The 19,107-nt window shown below is 38.3% G+C and overlaps 1 protein-coding gene across 6 annotated transcripts in view; it reads left to right on the forward strand.

The window, feature by feature from the left end:
* The window catches only part of Zbtb44 (zinc finger and BTB domain containing 44), a 47,663-nt gene that overhangs the window by 11,411 nt on the left and 17,145 nt on the right, over positions 1-19,107 (forward strand). For 5 of the 6 annotated variants that reach the window (XM_038323369.2, XM_038323370.2, XM_038323366.2 and 2 more), the window contains exon 2: positions 16,429-17,501. In XM_038323369.2, the coding sequence (XP_038179297.1) occupies positions 16,484-17,501 (1,018 nt within the window). In that variant the 5' untranslated portion in view covers positions 16,429-16,483. Of the gene's footprint in view, positions 1-15,654; positions 15,676-16,428; positions 17,502-19,107 lie in introns of those variants that run through there. The other variant, XM_038323367.2, reaches the window with a different exon arrangement.

Below are 19,107 nucleotides of genomic sequence, written 5' to 3' on the forward strand. Positions count from 1 at the left end.
TCACATTTTCACTTTGCCATTCTTACACTAGCTCATTGATGATTACAAGAGACTCCTGATTCTCAATCTTAAGTCCAGAGATGAAAGCATTCAAAGGGCTTGTTTTGTTTTGTGCTGTACCCTCTTTTTTTTTTTTTTTTTTTTAAAGCCAAGAGATTTAACTGAAGTTCTAGTTTTCTTGGCCAGATAAACATATTTTTTACAGCTACATTGAGAATCTGTTGAGGTCAGTACCTCTGTAATACAAACATATCCTTCCTTTATGACATTTTAAGTGTTAAATGACAGAACAAACTACTTGAGCACTTATCATGAGACACTAATTTATTGTTCATCAGGCACTGGTTAGTGGTTAGTGTTGTCTGGGGACTCTTGTGGGGATCTCTAGAACTTCTAAGAATCACTGAGGTCAAAGCAATTTCATAACAGTATTTTATTATTATTATTTGATTTTGGTTTTGGTTTGCTTTTCAAGACAGGGTTTTTCTGTGTAGCACTGACTGGCTGTTCTGGAACTTGCTTTGTAGACAAGGCTAGAGCCTCAAACTCAGATTAGCTTGCCTCAAAGATATACGAGTGGTGACCATTTGGCTCATAACAGGATTTAAATGCTCTTTACAGCTTTTTTTTTTCCTTTTTCTTTTCCTTTCTCTGATGTACAGTAGAGATTTCCAGAACTAGGCATGGTAGGTAGTACATACCAGTAATTACAGCATTTGGGAGCCTGAGGCAGAATTACTGGCTTAGTCAGAGCTACAGTGTAAGCTCTAGGACAGCCTGGGCTAGACCTGCCTTCCAGAACAAAATCAACCAACAATAGAAAATTCTGTGAAACAGCAGCATGCAAGTGCAATGGAAGAATTCTACTGATTTCCAATAACCAGAATCAACATCACACTTTCTGCCTCCCTTCTTTTGTCTGAGAAATTTTTTTTCTTGAGCACTGGCTGCTCTTTTATTTTTTAAGATTTATTTATTTATTATGTATACAGTATTCTGTCTCCATGTATGCCTGCAGGCCAGAAGAGGGCACCAGATCTCATTGCAAATGGTTGTAAGCCATCATCATGTGGTTGCTGGAAGAGCAGCCAGTGCTCTTAACCACTGAGCCATCTCTCCAGCCCAAAAACATATATATTTATATGAGGTGGGCAGTGGTGGCGCTCACCTTCAATTCCAGCACAGAGGCGGACCTCTGCAAATTCAAGGCCGGTGTGGTCTACAGACATTCCAGGGCAGCCAGGTCTACACAAAAACTAGTCTCAAACCAAACAACAATGAAGTTCTTTTGTGTTTACGTGTGATAGACTTGTTTTTAACTGAATCATTTTTTCCATATTTTTATTGTGTGAGTGTAGGTGTGTGTGTGCTAGTCAGATCAGCTTGCAGGAGTCACTTGTCTTCATCAACAAGGTGGCTCTTGGGGATGGAACTCAAGATGTTTTCAGGGGTGGCAGCAAACACCTTACATGCTGAGCCCTCGCACCAGCCCTGAATCTTTTTTTAATTTGCAGGTTTTAATTTATAATATGGGAGGTGTTAGAAATATGCATTTTACATACACTTACGAGTGTCAAGAGACAACAGAGTCTGAAATATGACTGCTAGGTTTAATGTCATCCTAGCAGCATACACCAGAGTTTGTTTCTTGTTATTTTTCTGTGTCTTTTCTTGATTATCAATGTACATACCATGGCTTCATATGCTGTAAGGGTTCTTGAGGGTAATTCAGTCATTCTTGCTATTTAGTATTTGTCCCATTGACAGTGCAGCGTGCTTAATTTCCCCCATTCTTTGTTAATCTAGCTATTTCTGTACTTATTTCAATCAGAATGTCCTATTTTTGTTTATTAGCATTTTTAGCATTTTTACTGGTTTTGTACCCACCAAGCATGATGGACCTTTTTTTTTTTTTTTTTTTTTTTTTTTTTGGTAAGATCTTAAAACTAAGCACAGAGCAAAGCAGTAAAGATCAGAAATCCAAGAAATAGATGGCATTATAAGTTCATTATTATTGACTGCACATGCTAACACATACATATAATACAAAGTCTCAAAATGAGACTGAAGGTCTACCAGATAGATGTTCAAGGCAAGCCTGGACTATAGTAAGTACCAAGATAGATGGGGGCTGCATAACAAGACTGCCTCAAACAACAATAAAATTTTGTTATTTCTTAGTAGTAGACACAGTTAATACTCTTGCTCTGGAAAATGGCTTTATCATTAAACATAAGTAGAAGATAGTCCTTAACCTGAAATTTTGGCTATAAAGAAAAATACCTGAAGGGTGGTTTCCAGGTTTTGGTAGGTTGGGTTGGAGAATTAAAAATGGAAAGTTTCCTATATCCGCAGCTTGACTTTTGCCCTTTGAGTTACTCATGATAAGCTGTAAATGCCATAAAAAAATTTTTAAAAGAAAGACCAGGTTTACATAACTTTTGTTATGTATATTGTTAAAATTGTACTACATGGTTTTTGTTGTTTATTTCTTTCTGGTTAAGTCTGAACAATAGGGGTCAGTACTATTACTACACATGGCTTCAGGCATCCTCGGGGGCTTTTGTAGCCTCAAATAAGAGGGAACTATTACTCTTAGATTTTAAGCTGAGTGGCTGGGCAGTTGAAGACATCCATCATTAGAGGAGCCTATGCCTGTAATCCTAGGAGAGGCTCACGTAGAAAAAAAACATAAATATGAAGCCAGTCTGGGACTCGGTAAGTCCTGTCTCAAAAAAAAAAAAGAGGGGTATGAAGAGAAATTGTGTAGCAGAATGTTAGCTCCGTTTTAGATATTGAATTTGAAATGTGGCAAACACATCCAAGTGGAATTATCAAGCACGCTCACTGGTCACTAGAAGCCTGAAATTGAAGTTCAGGAAGGATGTTGGAGATCTGAGATTGATTTAATCAGACATCGTAGTCAAATCTACCATTGTTTACTCATTGCTGTACCACTCTCTGTGTGTGTACTGTGTGCTAGCACTGGGATACTTCACATATATTCATTTCATTCCTATACCTAACTTAAGTCATCCAGCTTCTTTGATAATATAGTGATGATTCAGGGTTCTCCAACTACAAAACTCTTTTTGGTTTTGTTTTATTAAACTAGGCGTTGAATCTAGGGATTCATACATAGCAAACACCTTATCATTGAGCTATACCCTCAAACCATTTTTACTTTTATTTTAACACAGGATCTCATTAAATTGCCCAGGTTATCTTTGAACATTCTGTAACTCAAATACATGTGATCCGTCTGTCTTTTTCCTACTGACTAATTTTATAGGAAATGGAGGAGTCTTGCTACATTTGGGGCACTACAAAAAGACTGTATTTTTAAATTAAAGTATAGTAATGTACTAAAGGCTTGGTGGATTAATCCTTAGTCTTCTGTAGTTTAAATGGACAGATAACGGAAATGTCTGTCATGGCAGATCTAGAATTAGAAACCTTAATTGGAATTGAAGAATAGCTATGATTTAAGGTACATACAGTTTATTGGGAAGACTTGAGGTAATCGGTTTCTAAGAAAATGACTGAAATTAGATCCAGTGGCATGTTCCTTGACCCTCGAAGCTAGGTTCTATAAACCTGCCTGGGAGCTCAGATGATTAAGATAGACACAGTACTATAAAGCAGGAATCAGATGAGTTGTGTAATTTGATGGAGACATGTCAGCAGCCAGATAGACAGTGCATTTATAATATATAGAATGGTTGAGAAGGCAGGCCAGCTAGGTTCATCTCTGTAGGGGAACAGTCAGAGCTGGAATGCAACATGGGAGAAGGGACAAGGTGACTGCAGAACGTACTTTTTGTATGTACTGCTTACCTTATCATTCCATGAGTCTGAGGCATTGGAGTTGTCAACTTGGCCATGCTCCTGTCGTGAATACTCATTAACACAGGAGTAACTCACTCTCCAAAGGCATGAGCCTGTTCTTGTCCAGCTACTGGGGTTGCTAAAGCAGCATAATCTCTTGAGTCACTTTAGTTTTAGTTTTGTTTTTGAGACAGGGTCTAGCTATGTAACCATTTCTCAGTCCTGCTCAGCCTCACAAGTGCAGGGATTGTAGGCATGCACTACTATACTAGACTGAGCCCAGGAGTTCAAGGCCAGATTTAGCAATAAACAAGATCCAATATTTAAAATAAAATTAAAGGGACTGGAGAGTTGGCTCAGTAGTTAAAAGCATTTGTTCTTACAGAGGACCCAGTTTCAATTCCTAGTACCCTCATGGCAGTGCAGGGCAGTCTATAATTCCATATATATTCCAGGGAATCTAACACCCTCTTCAGACCTCTGTGGGCATCAGGCATGCAAGCAAAACACTCATGCACCTAACAAGAAAAAAAACAAATCTTAAAAAAAAAGTTTAAAAATAATTTTGTTTTGTATTTCAAGACAGAGTTTCTCTGTGTAGCCTTTGTTGTCCAGGAACTCACTCTGTAAACTAGGCTGGCCTCACTCAGATCTACTTGCCTCTTTCTCGGTGCACCACTGCTGCATGACAAAATGAATACATGTTTTTAAGAGGCTTTTTTGTAGTTTTCATTTTCACTTGCAGATTGAAAAGTATTTCTCTGAGACACTCAGACAGTCTTATGTGATACTGTCTGGGTCTTCATAATCACTTTTCCTTGCTTGGTTTTCAAGCAGCAGTACTACATAAGAGAGCTTTTAGAATTCTAGCCCAGGCTGTGGCTGTGGCTCAGAGGTACTTGCCTAGTGTTCTGTGGTGTTTGACTTGATCCCTATCACTTCAAAAGTGACAATCATTATTCTAGCACAACAATAACTTTTTTCAATCTTTTGTTGTTTCAGTGAATATTAGCGACCTTTAATATTTTTTTATTGTATTGTATTTTTAGTCTTGGTTTTTCAAGACAAGGTTTCTCTGTGTAACAGTCCTGGCTGTTCTGGAACTCACTCTATAGACCAAGTTACAGAGATTCGCCTGTTTCTAGTGCCGGATTAAAGGCATGCGCCACCCCAACCCTCCCCCAACTTATTTTTAAAAATGTCTTACTGAGGATCAAAAGTAGGACTTTTCACATGGAAGACACTATGACACTTATGACACCAAGCTAACTTTCCAGCCTCTTGTTGTACACCATTTTGTTATAGGACTTGCCTGACTTTGCAACAGCTTGATAATTTTAACTAAAAAAGACAGTATTGTAACAAGCCCTAACTTTTCACCAGAGGAACTGCTTTATTTCTGTATAGAAACAATTTGACACTTTTAGGAGAGTTGGTCACAAGTTCTAGAAAGAAAAGATTTCTATTCTATTAATAGTTGTCCTAGGACTGGGAAGGTAACTTAGTGGTAGAATGTTTGCCCTAACATGCAGGATACCCTGCGTTCTACTCTCAAGATTAGATACCCCATCCCACCCCTGTGTAAGGAAAAAGACAGTTGTTATTATTATTGGCAATTGCAAACCTAGTTATGTTAAAATGCCATGAACCAAAAGCAGTTTAGAATTTTATTTTAGCTTTGGTACTGGGGTGAAAGTCCATAATGGTAGAGATACATGGAAGGAAGGAGTAGCCATGGTGGTTGGAGCAGGAAGCTGAGAAATGGCATCTAACAAGCAGAGGGAGCAAACTGGAAGTGGAGTGAGGCTCTAAACTCTTAAAGGCCACCCCTGTGATGGCCCTCCTCCAGCCAGGTTCCATGAATTTCCCAAATGACTCTACCAGCTTGGGACCAGGTGTTCAAATATGTGAGCCTGTGGGGGACTTTTTTTTTCATTCAGACCACCACAACTTGAAATGTGGAATGCAGCTTCAGGGGTGTGTGGGGGGGGGGCGCGTGGGCGACCCCTCCCCCCCATTTGTTTGTCCATCCTCCAAACTCCAATAATCCTTCTGTCTCTGCCTCTACTTTCCTAAACTCTACAGAGACACCCAACTCCCAGCTCCCACCATGACTGCTAAGGATCTGAACTCAGGTAAGGTCCCAATCTATTGAGTCAACTTCCCAGTCCTCCGGTTCTAGTTTTAACTCTTGAGTTTTGTACAAAGTTGTGGATTGTTAGGAACCAAGTTATCTGGGGTCTACTTCCAGTTCTGCTAAGTTACTAACTTAGCTAAGCTTTCTGAATTTTAGCACACATATCTGGCAGCTGATAAATGTTTAATTAAACTCTTCAGAACTATTTTTTATGTCTAAAATTCACATTCCTAAAATTATTTTAGTGCTTTCTTGTATAAACACATGTGCATGCCACTGTACATGTATAGTGGTCAGAAGCCAAAATTGGGTGTTGGTTCTTGCCCTCTACCTTGTTTGAGACAGAGTCTCTGAATTCTAGGTTAGCTGACCCATGAGCTTCCCATCTTACCATAGGAGTGCTGACATGACATGTACCACCCTATCCCTTTTTTTAAACATGGTTCCAGGGATGCAAACTTAGTCATCTGATTGTGTACCAAGTACTTTTATCCATTGAGCCGTCTCACTAGTCCAAGTAGTTTATATTTGTTTTTCTAAGGGGGGGGGGAATATTGCCTCTTTTCAATTTAACCATATTTATCTTTTTAACCTTAAAAATAACATTTAAGCTATGAATACTAATATCTATGCAGTACATGAAAATGAAAGGTCCCAGTTCCAGTGTCACATTGGCTGGACATATTGATTAACTAATCTAGAGCAGTGGTTCTTAACCTGTGGGTCAACCCCTTTGGGAGATCTAGGTGACCCTTTCACAAGGGTCTCATCAGAGGTATTTGCATTGTGATTCATAACAGTAGCTAAATTATAGTTATGAAGTAGCAGCAAAAATAATTTTATGGTTGGGCTACCACAATATGAAGAACTGTATTAAGGGTCACAACATTAGGAAGGTTGAGAATCACTGATCTAGAGGCACTTGGAATATTGCTATTATCAAAGCAAAATGTTTCTCTGTAGTTGTCTATATCTACAGATTAACTATTTCCAGAGCAGCTGTTTGAAGTCCTGTTCTTGATCAGTTTAGTCAAAGTCTTCAAATGAGTAGATTACTTATCAAAACTTTTGTGATTGTCATATGTTAATTGGTTGCAAGTAAATGGAAGCTTCAAGAGTTGAGTTTCATCCTAGCACTAGGGAGGCAGAGGCAGACAGATCTTTGTGCGTTCAAAGTCAGCTTGGCCTACAAATCAAGTTACAGGACAGCTAGGGTTGTTATAAACCATGTCTCTTAAAAACAAAACAACAAAAAATGGGTTTTCTATCTTAATTTTTTAAAAGAACCATTACTAATATATAGTATTATTAATAGTGTGGTAATTATCAGTTATTGGCATGATTGTGCTTATTAGAATTCTAGTTTTTGGTGTGTGCTTATCATTATTATCACTGCTTTGCAGTTCAGGGGATTCAATTCGAGGTCATGCACATGTTGGGGAAGCACTGTGTGTTCTCATTGGGCTACATCCCAGCTCTTGGTATGTGAATCAGCTGTCTCTGACTCCTGAGTACTGGAATTAAAGGCATACATCACCATACCTAGTCTGGATTTAAAAATAAACATTATTTTATGTGTATGATGTTTTGCTCATGTAAGCTTGTGCACCAAGTATATGTCTGGTGCTTATGGAGGCCAGAAAAGAATGTTGGATTCCCTGGAACTGCAGTTACCCTACACCATGTGGATGTTGGGAATCAAACCCAGGTTCTCTGCAAAAGCAACAAATGCTCTTAACCTCTGAGTCATATCTTCCTTTCCCCCAGCAATCATTATCACCATCATCATCATCATCATCATCATCATTATTAGTCGAGACAGGGTTTCTTTGTGTAGCCTTGACTGTCCTGGAACTTACTCTGTATATCAGACTGACCTTGAACTCCCTGCCTCTACCTCCCAAGGACTGGCATTAAGGGTGTACCACCACCACCCAGAACATTAATAACTTTTTTAAGGGAGGAAAGGGTATGATAATTATTGTCATCCTTATTACTTACAGGCATCTAAGATAATAATGAAAGAAATTCCAATAATATCACCTTGTGTAGATTATATGAGTTCTAATTTAAATTTGTGAAAATTTTTATTTATATATAGTACATGTACTTATCTTTGTGGTATCTGTGGTGTAAAGAACAAGAAAGATTTCTTATGGTCAAAATTGTTTTTTAAAATGAGGTTGAATGGGCTGGAGAGATGGCTCAGCGGTTAAGAGCACTGACTGCTCTTCCAGAGGACCCGGGTTCAATTCCCAGCACCCACATGGCAGCTCACAACTGTCTGAAAAATGCAGTTCCACGAGATCTGACACTTCACACCAATGAACATAAAGTTAAATAAATCATTAAAAAAAAATGAGGTTGAATATATTAATTATATAAAAACAACAATTTTGTGCTGTTGAGATGGCTGCACTACTACAAGTTAACAGCTTCCATGCCATCTCTGGAAACCATGTAAACATAGCCAGAGAGAACTGACTGTACAGAGTTGTCCTCTTACCTCTCTGTAAGCATGCCTTCCCACACTTAACACGCACACATATGATAATACATTGTTTTAAGGAAAAATTTGCTGCCAGATATGGTAGTATATGCCTTTAATTCCAGCACTGGATGGGTGGGGATGTTGTGAGAGAATGAAAATTTAAGTACTTTCTTATACTTTGTAAAATTCTTAGGGTATAACCATGTTAAAAATCTGTGGTGTTAGACTGGAGAGATGGCTCAGAGGTTAAGAGCACTCGCTGCCATTCCAGAGAACCCAGGTTCAGTTCTTAGCACCCATGTGGCAGCTCACAACTGTCAAACTCCAGTTCCAGGGTATCTGAAACCTTCACACCAAAGCTCATAAAATAAAATTAATTAAAATCTATGATAGTATTTACTTTAGTTTCCTGAAAAAAAAATTTTTTCTTTTCTTTCCCCTTCGGTTTTTTTAAGACAGGATTTTTCTGTATAGCCCATTGTCCTGGACAGACTGGCCTCAAGCTCACAAAGATCTGCCTGCTTCTGCCTCCACCTCCCAAGTGCTGGGATTAAATGCATGCGACACCACCTGGCCCCTGAAATTTTAAAAATAGGTAAAAATGGTTCCACTTATGCTGCATATGGTGGAGCACACCTTAATGCCAGCATTCAGACATTAGAGGCAGGCAGATGATTGAGTTCCAGAGCAACCAGACCTTGTCTGGGGTGAGGGGAGACGGGGTGCTACTTATATAACAGTATGAACATACTTAAGACATTGACTGCACATTTGAAACTTATTTTCAGAATGACATTTGTTAGGCTATCAGCCTGATTTTTTTTTAAAAATATGTATTTATTGTGTATATAGTGTTCTGTCTGCAGGTATTCCTACATGCCAGAAGAGGGCACCACATCTCATTACAGATGGTTATGAGCCACCATGTAGTTGCTGGAAATTGAACTCAGGACCTCTGGAAGAACAGTCAGTGCTCTTAACCTCTGAGCCATCTCTCCAGCCCCTTATTAGCATAATTTTTAAAAATAGTTTTGCCCATGGAAGTGTATCACATACTTGAAAATCAGTCAGTCATTATTTGTCATGGCTAAAATAATTAAAATACAGATGAGACTGTTAACTTGGAAAAGAAAGAAATGTGAACCGTTTAAAGTAGCCACTGTTCTGAAAATACAGTGAAATGTTAAAATTTGATGCTTGGGAGGTCTTCAGTCAAGTATATTAGAAGGCTATAGGGATGCATGGTCATTCAAAACGCCTTTCTAAAGAGTTTGAATTTGAGCACATCTCATTAATGGGTAAAATAAATGCGATACATTCACACAGTGTTGTAATATTACTGAGTCTTAGAGAGCAGGGAAAGGTTGATGAGCTGTGGTGTGGATCACTCAGGAGAGCATTATGCAAGTGACCACTTGAAAACCTTGAATTGTAAACTGAGACAGAAAGTAGGAAAGTGTCTTCTAGAAGCCAGGGAAAGGAAAGACTGAAGAGTTGCTGTTTTTTGGGAACTGAGTTCCAGTTCAAATTGGTGAAAACAATTTTGGATTACTGTCTCCCAGAAGTGTAAATATACTTAATGCCACTGAAGTGTAGACCTATCTCAGGGTAAACTTCAAAGTGCTCTTGAAGGATGAGCCATATTTCTAGCCTCAAGAGGTTTTTAATTACTTCTTCAGTCATTTACTAGTCTTGAGTTTGTCTTTCTCATCTTGGTTTCATGAGTCCATCTATTTGAATCTTCTCTTTTAGTTTGGCTATGGGTTTTTTGATCTTGCTCACTTTCTTAAATTTTTGTTTATTTTTGTTCTAGAGACGGGGTTTCTATATAACTCTGGCTGTCCTAGAGCTCACTATGTAGACCAGTCTGGCTTTAAACTCATGGATCTGGCTGCCTCTGTGAGTGCTGGAATTAAAGTTGTCCGGCACCACCATCTTGCTTTTAATCTTCATTCTCTTTTGATTAGTTTGGCTATGGGGTTTTGGATCTTGTTAATTTTTTCAAAGAACCATTTCTTTGATTAATTTATTTAATTTTCTTTCTTGTTTCAGTTTCATTAATTACTGACCTGACTTTATTTGGGTTTCTATTGTTTTTAAATTAATTATTTATATTTTTTGTATGCATGCTCTGCATGTTTGTTTGTTTGTATGTATGTATGTATGTATGTATGTATGTCTACATGTTAGAAGAGGACATCAGATACTATTATGGATGGTTGTGAGCCACCATGTCATTGCAGGGAATTGAACTTGGGACCTCTGGAAGAACAGCCAGTACTCTTAACCACTGAGCCATCTCTCCATCTCTGAGTTTTCTATTATTTTTGTTTTTACAAGGCTCTTGGAGCACTAAATTACTCATTTGAAGTCACTCTGCTTCTTTAACATATTTTATACTGGGGCAGGGAGGAGCACACATCGTGTGTGTAGAGGACAAAGGACAGCATATAGAGTTGGTTCTCATCTTCCACCTTTGTGGGTTCTGAAGACCAAGTTCAGTAATTGGACTTGGCAGCAAGCGTTTTCCTTCCTGACCCATTACTTTACCCATGAACCATTTCATTAGACACCTCTGGGCTTTGTGGATTTTTTTTAAAATTCACTTGTAGTTGATTTTCCTTATGTAGTACAGTTTTTCTGGTATCCCAAAGGTGCCGGTTTTCATTTTGATTCACTTCTAAGCATTTTAATAAACCTTCCCCTCAAACTGAGCCAAAATTAATCTTCTCTTAAGTTGCTTCTTGTTAGGTATTCTGTATAGCAAGAAAAAAATAACTAGATCAGAACATTGGTACCAAGAAGTACGTCTGCTATGTGATACACCTGACCATGTGGTTCTTAGGTGTTTGAAACTGGATTGCAGGAGGAATGTGGAAGAGTTTGGAATTTGGGACTAGAAAATTGCTAGAATGCAGAAGTTAATGAGCTATTCTGGTTGGAGTTTGGAAACTAAGAGAAACATAAGGTGTGGATATCCAACTCAAGATGTTTCAGAGAGGAATAGGGCCTCTATTGGGAAGTGGGCTAGATGCCATTCAGGTTACAAGGTTACATTGGTGCATGAGAGGGGCAGGGGCAGTGCAATCAGTCTTCATTGTGACTGTGGCCTGAGAAATTTAGTGAGGCTGAATTTTAAAGTAATGAGCACAATGTGTTTGGTGGAGAAAATTTCAGTGCAAGAGTAGCATTCAGAGTGTGTCACGTGGCTACTTGCTCACTGCTCTTACTCAGGTCTAAAGAGAGCCACCATTGTACCCATAAATTCTCTGCTTAAATTCATGTTAGTACTGAATATTGGTAGGGATCTATCATTGAGAATGAGAATTTGAACCTTTATATGAAGGACAATGATAATGTCATTGACTTTTGAATGTAGAAGATGTTGTTGATAGTTACCCATTCTAAAAGATTTGTTATGCATTTCTTAAAATTTTACACTTTTAAAAAATATTTGTTTTTATGTCTGTGCTTTTGCTTGTGTGTATGATTGTATATGTCTGCCTGGTGCCCAAGGAAACCAGAAGACATTGGATCCCTTGGAACTGGAGTTAAAAAAATTTTAAGATACAGTGTAGAGAGATTCAGGGAACTGAACCTGGGTCCCTCTCTAAGAATGTCAAATGATCTTAATTGCTGAGCCATTTCTCTAGCCTGGAGTGAGCCTTGTAGACAGGGAATGAGAACATAATAAGCCCAAGAGTCTGTAACTAGAGTGTTTTAGTGTAGTTCATTCTCTTATGCCCTTTTGGATGGTTTTGTAGTATAGAGTGAACTAAGTCATGATAACAAAGGGTGCAGAATTTCTAGAGTGAATAAAAGTTCAGGTCATTTGGTAGAAATAGTAAAGTCATAATGTAAGCAGAAGAAATGATTACCACACAGCTGGAAATACATAGGCTCTAGAACACTGACCCAGGAGAGGAATAAGAAAAGCCAAAATGAAGGATTGTTTAAATTTTAAACATCATAGTCATAACAGTTTTTATTATTTTGTTTGCATTACTTGCATGTACCTGTGTGTACTAAATGTTTCAGAAGGCCAGAAAAGGACATCAGATCCCCTTGGACTGGAATTACTAAAATTGTGAGCTGTATGGGTGCTAAACCCGGCTCCTCTGGAAGAGCATTCAGTGATTGTAATCACTGAGCCATCGCTCCAGCTCACACAGCAGTTTTTAAACACAAGGTTAAATTTCTTGGAGATGTAATTAATCTTAAAAATCCCCCTGATAGTATTTGTTCCAGGCTGGAGTTAGGGCATTCACAATAGCCTGAACAGTGGGCAAACTACTAAGGTATTTAGAGTAATACCCAAGTATTCCTGCTCTTTCAGACATGGGGATTTTACGTTTTTGAAGAGGTTACTTGTAGATTTGTTGGTATAGTGTGAAAAGTTAGCTTCAGTTTAGCGAGACCTGAGACTTGAAAGCCGAAGTGGGAGTGGTGAGAATAACCTTCCCCTTGGTTGGAAAGGTTGTTTGTCCTGTAGGTCCTTTAACAGGATACAGTTTGCAGGCCTGATTTTAAGATGTAGGGAGAGATATGAGGAGGGTGCCAGGAAATGTTGACCAGCATGCTTTCTGACCAGGCTTCTAAGAATCAAACTGTAAAGACTGACCTGGTTGTTCCTAAGATAGGGTTTGGTAGGCATACCAGTGTTGAGGAGAAAAGGCCTATGGTGGGATAACTTGAAAGGGCTTAAGCATAAAAATGCTTGTTATCTTTATTTCTTTTCCTGTTGCTATGACAAACTACTGACACAAAAGCAGCTTATGGGACAAAGGGTTTGTTTATTCTGGAGATAATGGCTAGAGGACAGATCTGTGGATTATCTCTTGTAAGAATATCTGGTTGACTTCTGAGGCATATTTTGGTTTTTTTGGGAGGGGGGAGACTTCTAGGCAGCCCCAAAAGGTGTCAATAGCATTTAATAAACCACTTTCATTATTTGTATTTAGATATGCGTGAAATCCATTTGCCAATCTTATCTAGATATGTTTTCCCTCAACTAAGTGGGAAAGAAAGAGGTTAGCCTGAGATGTCCTTGAGGACTGAAAGGCCTGCAGATAGAGCAGTTTTTACTGAATTAAAATTATAATTTAATTCCTGGTTTGAGAAGTAGATAAAGGGGAATATGAAGATTGTGAGAGATTTGCACCCTACATAAGTATTATGTAGTCTGAGAGATGTTGCCTTGTTGACAGAGGAAGGATTATTTTTTTCTTGTAAGGAAAGCCAGAATCATTCTTTGTTGGCTTCTTCCTCTATTGGTTCCTCCTATCTTTTAGCCATACTCAGGAATGATTGAGAAAATGAATAGCCAGGGCTACAGTGGCTGGGAAGGGTTAAAGGACAGCTTTTCTTGCTTTTTTTTTTTTTATCCATCCTGATATTTTCGCAGTGTTTCTGAAGCTTGAGTCTTTTGTGTGTTGTGCAGTAGATAACTGCAGCCTGGCTTGGGTTTTGAGCAGCTCCAGTTAAAAGTCCTCTTCTAGATTGCTGCATGTGAATGCAGGATGTGGAAGGCATGTTAGGAGTCAGTATGTTATGTTAAGAATGAGAGCTCTGGTAAATGCAGTAAGTTATATGTTTTGAGGGTAGGTGTTGTTTAAGGATATGTATAGACCTATAAAAACTAAGAATCGTTGCCCCCACACAATATGTATGAGATTTTCTATAACCGCAAAAGATAGAAACAGGCAGAAGAGAGAACTCAGTGGCTCAGGTACTTGTTGTATAAGCATGAGGATCTGAGTTCAGCTCCCAACACTCATAAAATGTTGGCCTTGGGGCTGGAGCGATGGCTCAGAGGTTAAGAGCATTGCCAGTTCTTCTAAAGGTCCTGAGTTCAATTCCCAGCAACCACATGGTGGCTCATAACCATCTGTAATGGGGTCTGGTGCCCTCTTCTGGCCTGCAGGCATACACACAGACAGAATATTGTATACATAACAAATAAATAAAAATATTAAAAATGTTGGGCATGGTGTTATGTAGCTGTGTTCCCAGAGCTGGGGACACAGACAGAAAGATCCCAGGGGCCTAATTGTAGTTTTTGGATTGAAAGAGACTACTACTATTCCAACTACTGAATTTCTCTGTTGCTTTTAACTATGTGTTCGATTAGCCTCCAATCTCTGATATAGGTTCTATTATTGCTGTTTTACTGCTGCAGAAATTAAAGTATAAAGGTTAAACTTCATATCATTTTATACATGACGTGATCAAGATGGTAATCCAGTATTCTGGTTCCATTCTATGCTTTTAAATCAGACTCATATCCTTCAGAACTTACCCAAGTATAATAGGCCTGAGATAAAGAGAAAACATGCCTTTGCTTTTAAAGTTGGGCCATTAAGGGTGATTACTTTGATTGGCACCATGTAGTTGAGGGCAGTCACTACTTTCAGGAAAGAAGAGAGTTGAATAGTGTTTGGAATTCAGGACTCACTGGATTATTGACAAAACTCCTCTTTTAATTTCTAGCTCTTTAATCATAGAAGATGGCGGTAACACCAGATTGAAAAAGGTTATCACTCTTTTCTTGTCTGGGTAGCCTTGAACTTTCTTTGAAGGCTGGTACAGTATCTAGGATCTCCACCCAAATCAAGTTTGAAGTGGTCTGATTTTAGTATTCTGTTTAACATTTTCTAACTGTGATGCTTAATTTCTAGTTTTTTAATACCTGAGTTCATGCAAATGGTCCCTAGGCCTTGAGTATCATTTGCTCTGAAGGCATGCTTCTGCTATCAACCACATGATGGGAATCAAAGTATATTTGTTGACATACAGTCAATGAATAACACATGTATACAACTTCCTGTTATACAAACAAGAGAAAAATTTATCAGATCCATTAAGTTATTTTCTGCCTAGATCAATCCTAACTGTATTATCTCTTTGTGATTACTTTGGGGTTTGGGTATTTGGTTTTTTGTTTTGTTGTTTTGAGTTTTTTGAGACAGAATCAATGTATCGCTGGTTGGCCTGGAACTAACTAACCCTGTAGGTCAGGTTAGCCTTGAACTTGTGGTTATTTTCCTAATGTACTGCCCCTACAGTGCTAGGATTACAAATGTACATTACTATGTCTGCCTGTGATTACATGTATTTAGGAAAAATATATGGAGTAGGGCTTGTTTTGAGGTTGTCTTTAATGATCTTTTTTGATTTTCTCCTTTGGAGGATTGAGCAACACTTCAATCTGCATAACAGAGTAAGTGTTTCGGTTTGATATGGTCAAGGCATTATTTCTACAGTATCAGCTCTCTTACCTTCTTAAGATTCATTTTATGTTATCTTTTATCATGATCATATCAAGTGGGGAACAGTTTTGTCTCCTGTCACTAGATTATTGAGACTTTAAAAATCTTGAAATCTTTCTTTTTCCCTTCTCCCTTTCTCCTATACCTTTATCTGAATAAAACGTTTGACAGAATCATAATACTTGCCTGACATTATTTACTGCATGTTCATATTTAGAAGCAGAGATAATTATATACCTTCTGACCAAGGTGTCTTTGCCAGTCAAAAGACTGTCGTGTGTTAAGTGTTTACAGCAGTTTCTAACACATAAAAGCACTCTATAATTGTCACCTAACTATCATTTTAAAATGCTGCTCATTAATAAGACCACTGGTTGATGGTGTAGAGAATATATTTTTATTATTTGTGCATTCATTGTATTTATTTGATACAGGATTTTATCCCATAGTCCAGGCTGGCTTCAAACTTACTGTGTAGCACAGGTTGGCCTTGAGCTTGTGGCAGTCTTCTTACTAGGATTATAGGAATTTGATACCACAACAGACCAGAAAATATATTTTAATATATCCCATACCTGAAATTTTTCTTTTTCACTGTCTTATTTTAGGCTTTTTATTTGGCACAGTGGTTACATGAAAATGGTATAAATAGTTCATTTCAGCTATTAAGATGTCATTTTGTGTTTTGTTTTCTATATTTTTAGGACATTTCTGATTTATTGCATCCTTGAAGAGTATCAATAGAAGAGGAAAAAAAAGATGGGTGTGAAAACATTTACTCACAGCTCCTCTTCCCACAGCCAGGAAATGCTGGGAAAACTAAATATGTTACGAAATGATGGACATTTTTGTGATATCACTATTCGTGTCCAGGATAAAATCTTCCGGGCTCATAAGGTGGTACTAGCAGCTTGCAGTGATTTCTTTCGCACAAAACTTGTGGGCCAAGCAGAGGATGAGAACAAAAATGTCTTGGATCTGCATCATGTTACAGTGACTGGCTTTATACCTCTTTTAGAATACGCTTACACAGCCACTCTGTCAATTAATACAGAAAATATTATTGATGTTCTAGCTGCAGCCAGCTATATGCAAATGTTTAGTGTTGCTAGTACCTGTTCAGAGTTCATGAAATCAAGTATTTTGTGGAATACACCCAATAGCCAACCAGAAAAGGGTCTAGATGCTGGGCAAGAAAATAGTTCTAACTGCAATTTTACTTCTCGAGATGGAAGTATTTCTCCAGTGTCTTCAGAGTGCAGTGTTGTGGAAAGGACCATTCCTGTCTGCCGAGAATCCCGGAGAAAACGCAAAAGCTACATTGTTATGTCTCCTGAGAGTCCCGTAAAATGTAGCACACAAACAAGTTCACCCCAGGTATTGAATTCCTCAACTTCCTATGCAGAAAATAGAAATCAGCCAGTTGACTCTTCTTTAGCATTTCCATGGACTTTCCCTTTTGGAATTGATCGAAGGATTCAGCCTGAGAAAGCAAAGCAGACAGAAAATACCCGGACTTTAGAGTTGCCTGGCCCGTCTGAGGCAGGCAGAAGAGTGACTGACTATGTGACTTGTGAGAGCACAAAAACTACCTTGCCTCTAGGTACAGAAGAAGATGTGCAGGTCAAAGTAGAAAGATTAAGTGATGAGGAAGTTCATGAGGAAGTGTCCCAGCCTGTCAGTGCATCTCAGAGCTCACTGAGTGATCAGCAGACAGTGCCGGGAAGTGAACCAGTTCAAGAGGACCTTCTGATTAGTCCACAGTCTTCCTCTATAGGTATAAATGCTTCTTATATTTTTCATTTTTTAATAATTCAAACTTTTTATTTTCTGTGCTCAGTCTTATAAAAAAATCATAAATGAGGGGAGGCTAAAACATAATTGAATTTGTTTGTTTGTTTGTTTGTTTGTTTGGGGTCCAGGTCTCAATATATAGCACTGGCTGGCCTGAAACTCATAGAGATCCACCTGTCTCTGCTTGCAAAGTGCTAGGATTGAAGGTGTGTACCACCATGATTAAAGTCTGATGTTTGGATTTTTAAAATTATTATTAGCACTATAAGTTTTGTGTGTGTGTTTAACAAGTTACACATTGAGGAAGAGGGTCAATGGGGTGTATAAGGTCAACGGGGGATATAAGGGACAAAGGCAGAGATAAAAATTGTGAGTTACTGTTTATTTAAAGAGATAGTCTTACTTTGTAGTCCAGGTTGGCCTTGAACTGCTGTTTCTCTTACCTCAATCCTGGGTGCTGGGATGACAGTTATGTACCATTGCACCCTGCTGCTAATAACTTTCAATATTTTAAAAAAAAACAGATTTTTGAAAACCTAGTTAAAGAATCTAGGCACAGTGATGCAGACAGTAAGAAAACACAGGCAGGAGGAGGGCAGTAGCTCACAACTGTCCTCAGCTACATAATCAAGATGGCTGTGAGAGACCCTGTGTGTCGTGGGGATCTACTTACTGTTTTGTTCTTTATTAAAAAATGGGTGAAGGCCTTTGCTGCCTGAGGACCTAAGTTTGAGCCCTGGAACCTCTCTGATAAGACAGATCTCTCCTCCGTTCCTCCCTTTTCCCTCTCTCCCATCTCCCCCCCCAACACACACACACACACCACACACACACGCACGCACGCACACACACTAAATACATAAATCTAAAAAGTAAAAATATTTATTGAAAATTTAAACAGTGTGCAACGCATGGTGCTATGTAAGGAGAAGACATCACTCTTACAACAAAAGAGATAAAGATATGTCAGTAAGTAACTACAACAGATTAATGAAGATCCTGTGTTAGGCAAATTAAAGCATTGTTAGTGTAACAATAGAAAGAGCAAGTTAACCACATATATTTGAGTGGAATCTTACATACCAAATAAGCCCACAAGTGAAGATGTTAAAAAACAAAGCATCTAGTAGAAAAGCTTGATGGTTTAGAACATCCAGTAAGCAGATTTAATGCAAAGTGATATATAAAGGAAGCATGGATACTTAAATCTTTGAGGAATGAGTGGAAAGTCCAAAGGAGATGAAAGAAAAATTTGTGGAGCGCCTTGAACACTAGTTCCAGTTAAGGGTTGCATTCAACTGCATGTAACAGAGCCCTTCTACAGTGGCTTTACCAAAAAAGATTTTATTTTTATTGCATGGTATGTTCTAGAATAGGAAGTCTAGAACTTGTAATGTGGATCTACAGTGTAATCAGTGTTCCAGGCTAATTGTATATTTATAACTTAACCATCTTTAGTTACCTGTTTAGATGTAGGCTTATTTGCTTTGTGGTGATGACTTCGTCTTGACTTGCCTTCTAGAAAGGGATAAATAGCACTTTTAGTCGGAAATGCACTAAATGAAGGTTTCCCAGAAGTTCTTCTTAAG

This window comes from Arvicola amphibius, chromosome 3, assembly GCF_903992535.2.
Source record: "Arvicola amphibius chromosome 3, mArvAmp1.2, whole genome shotgun sequence".
Lineage (NCBI taxonomy): Eukaryota > Metazoa > Chordata > Mammalia > Rodentia > Cricetidae > Arvicola > Arvicola amphibius.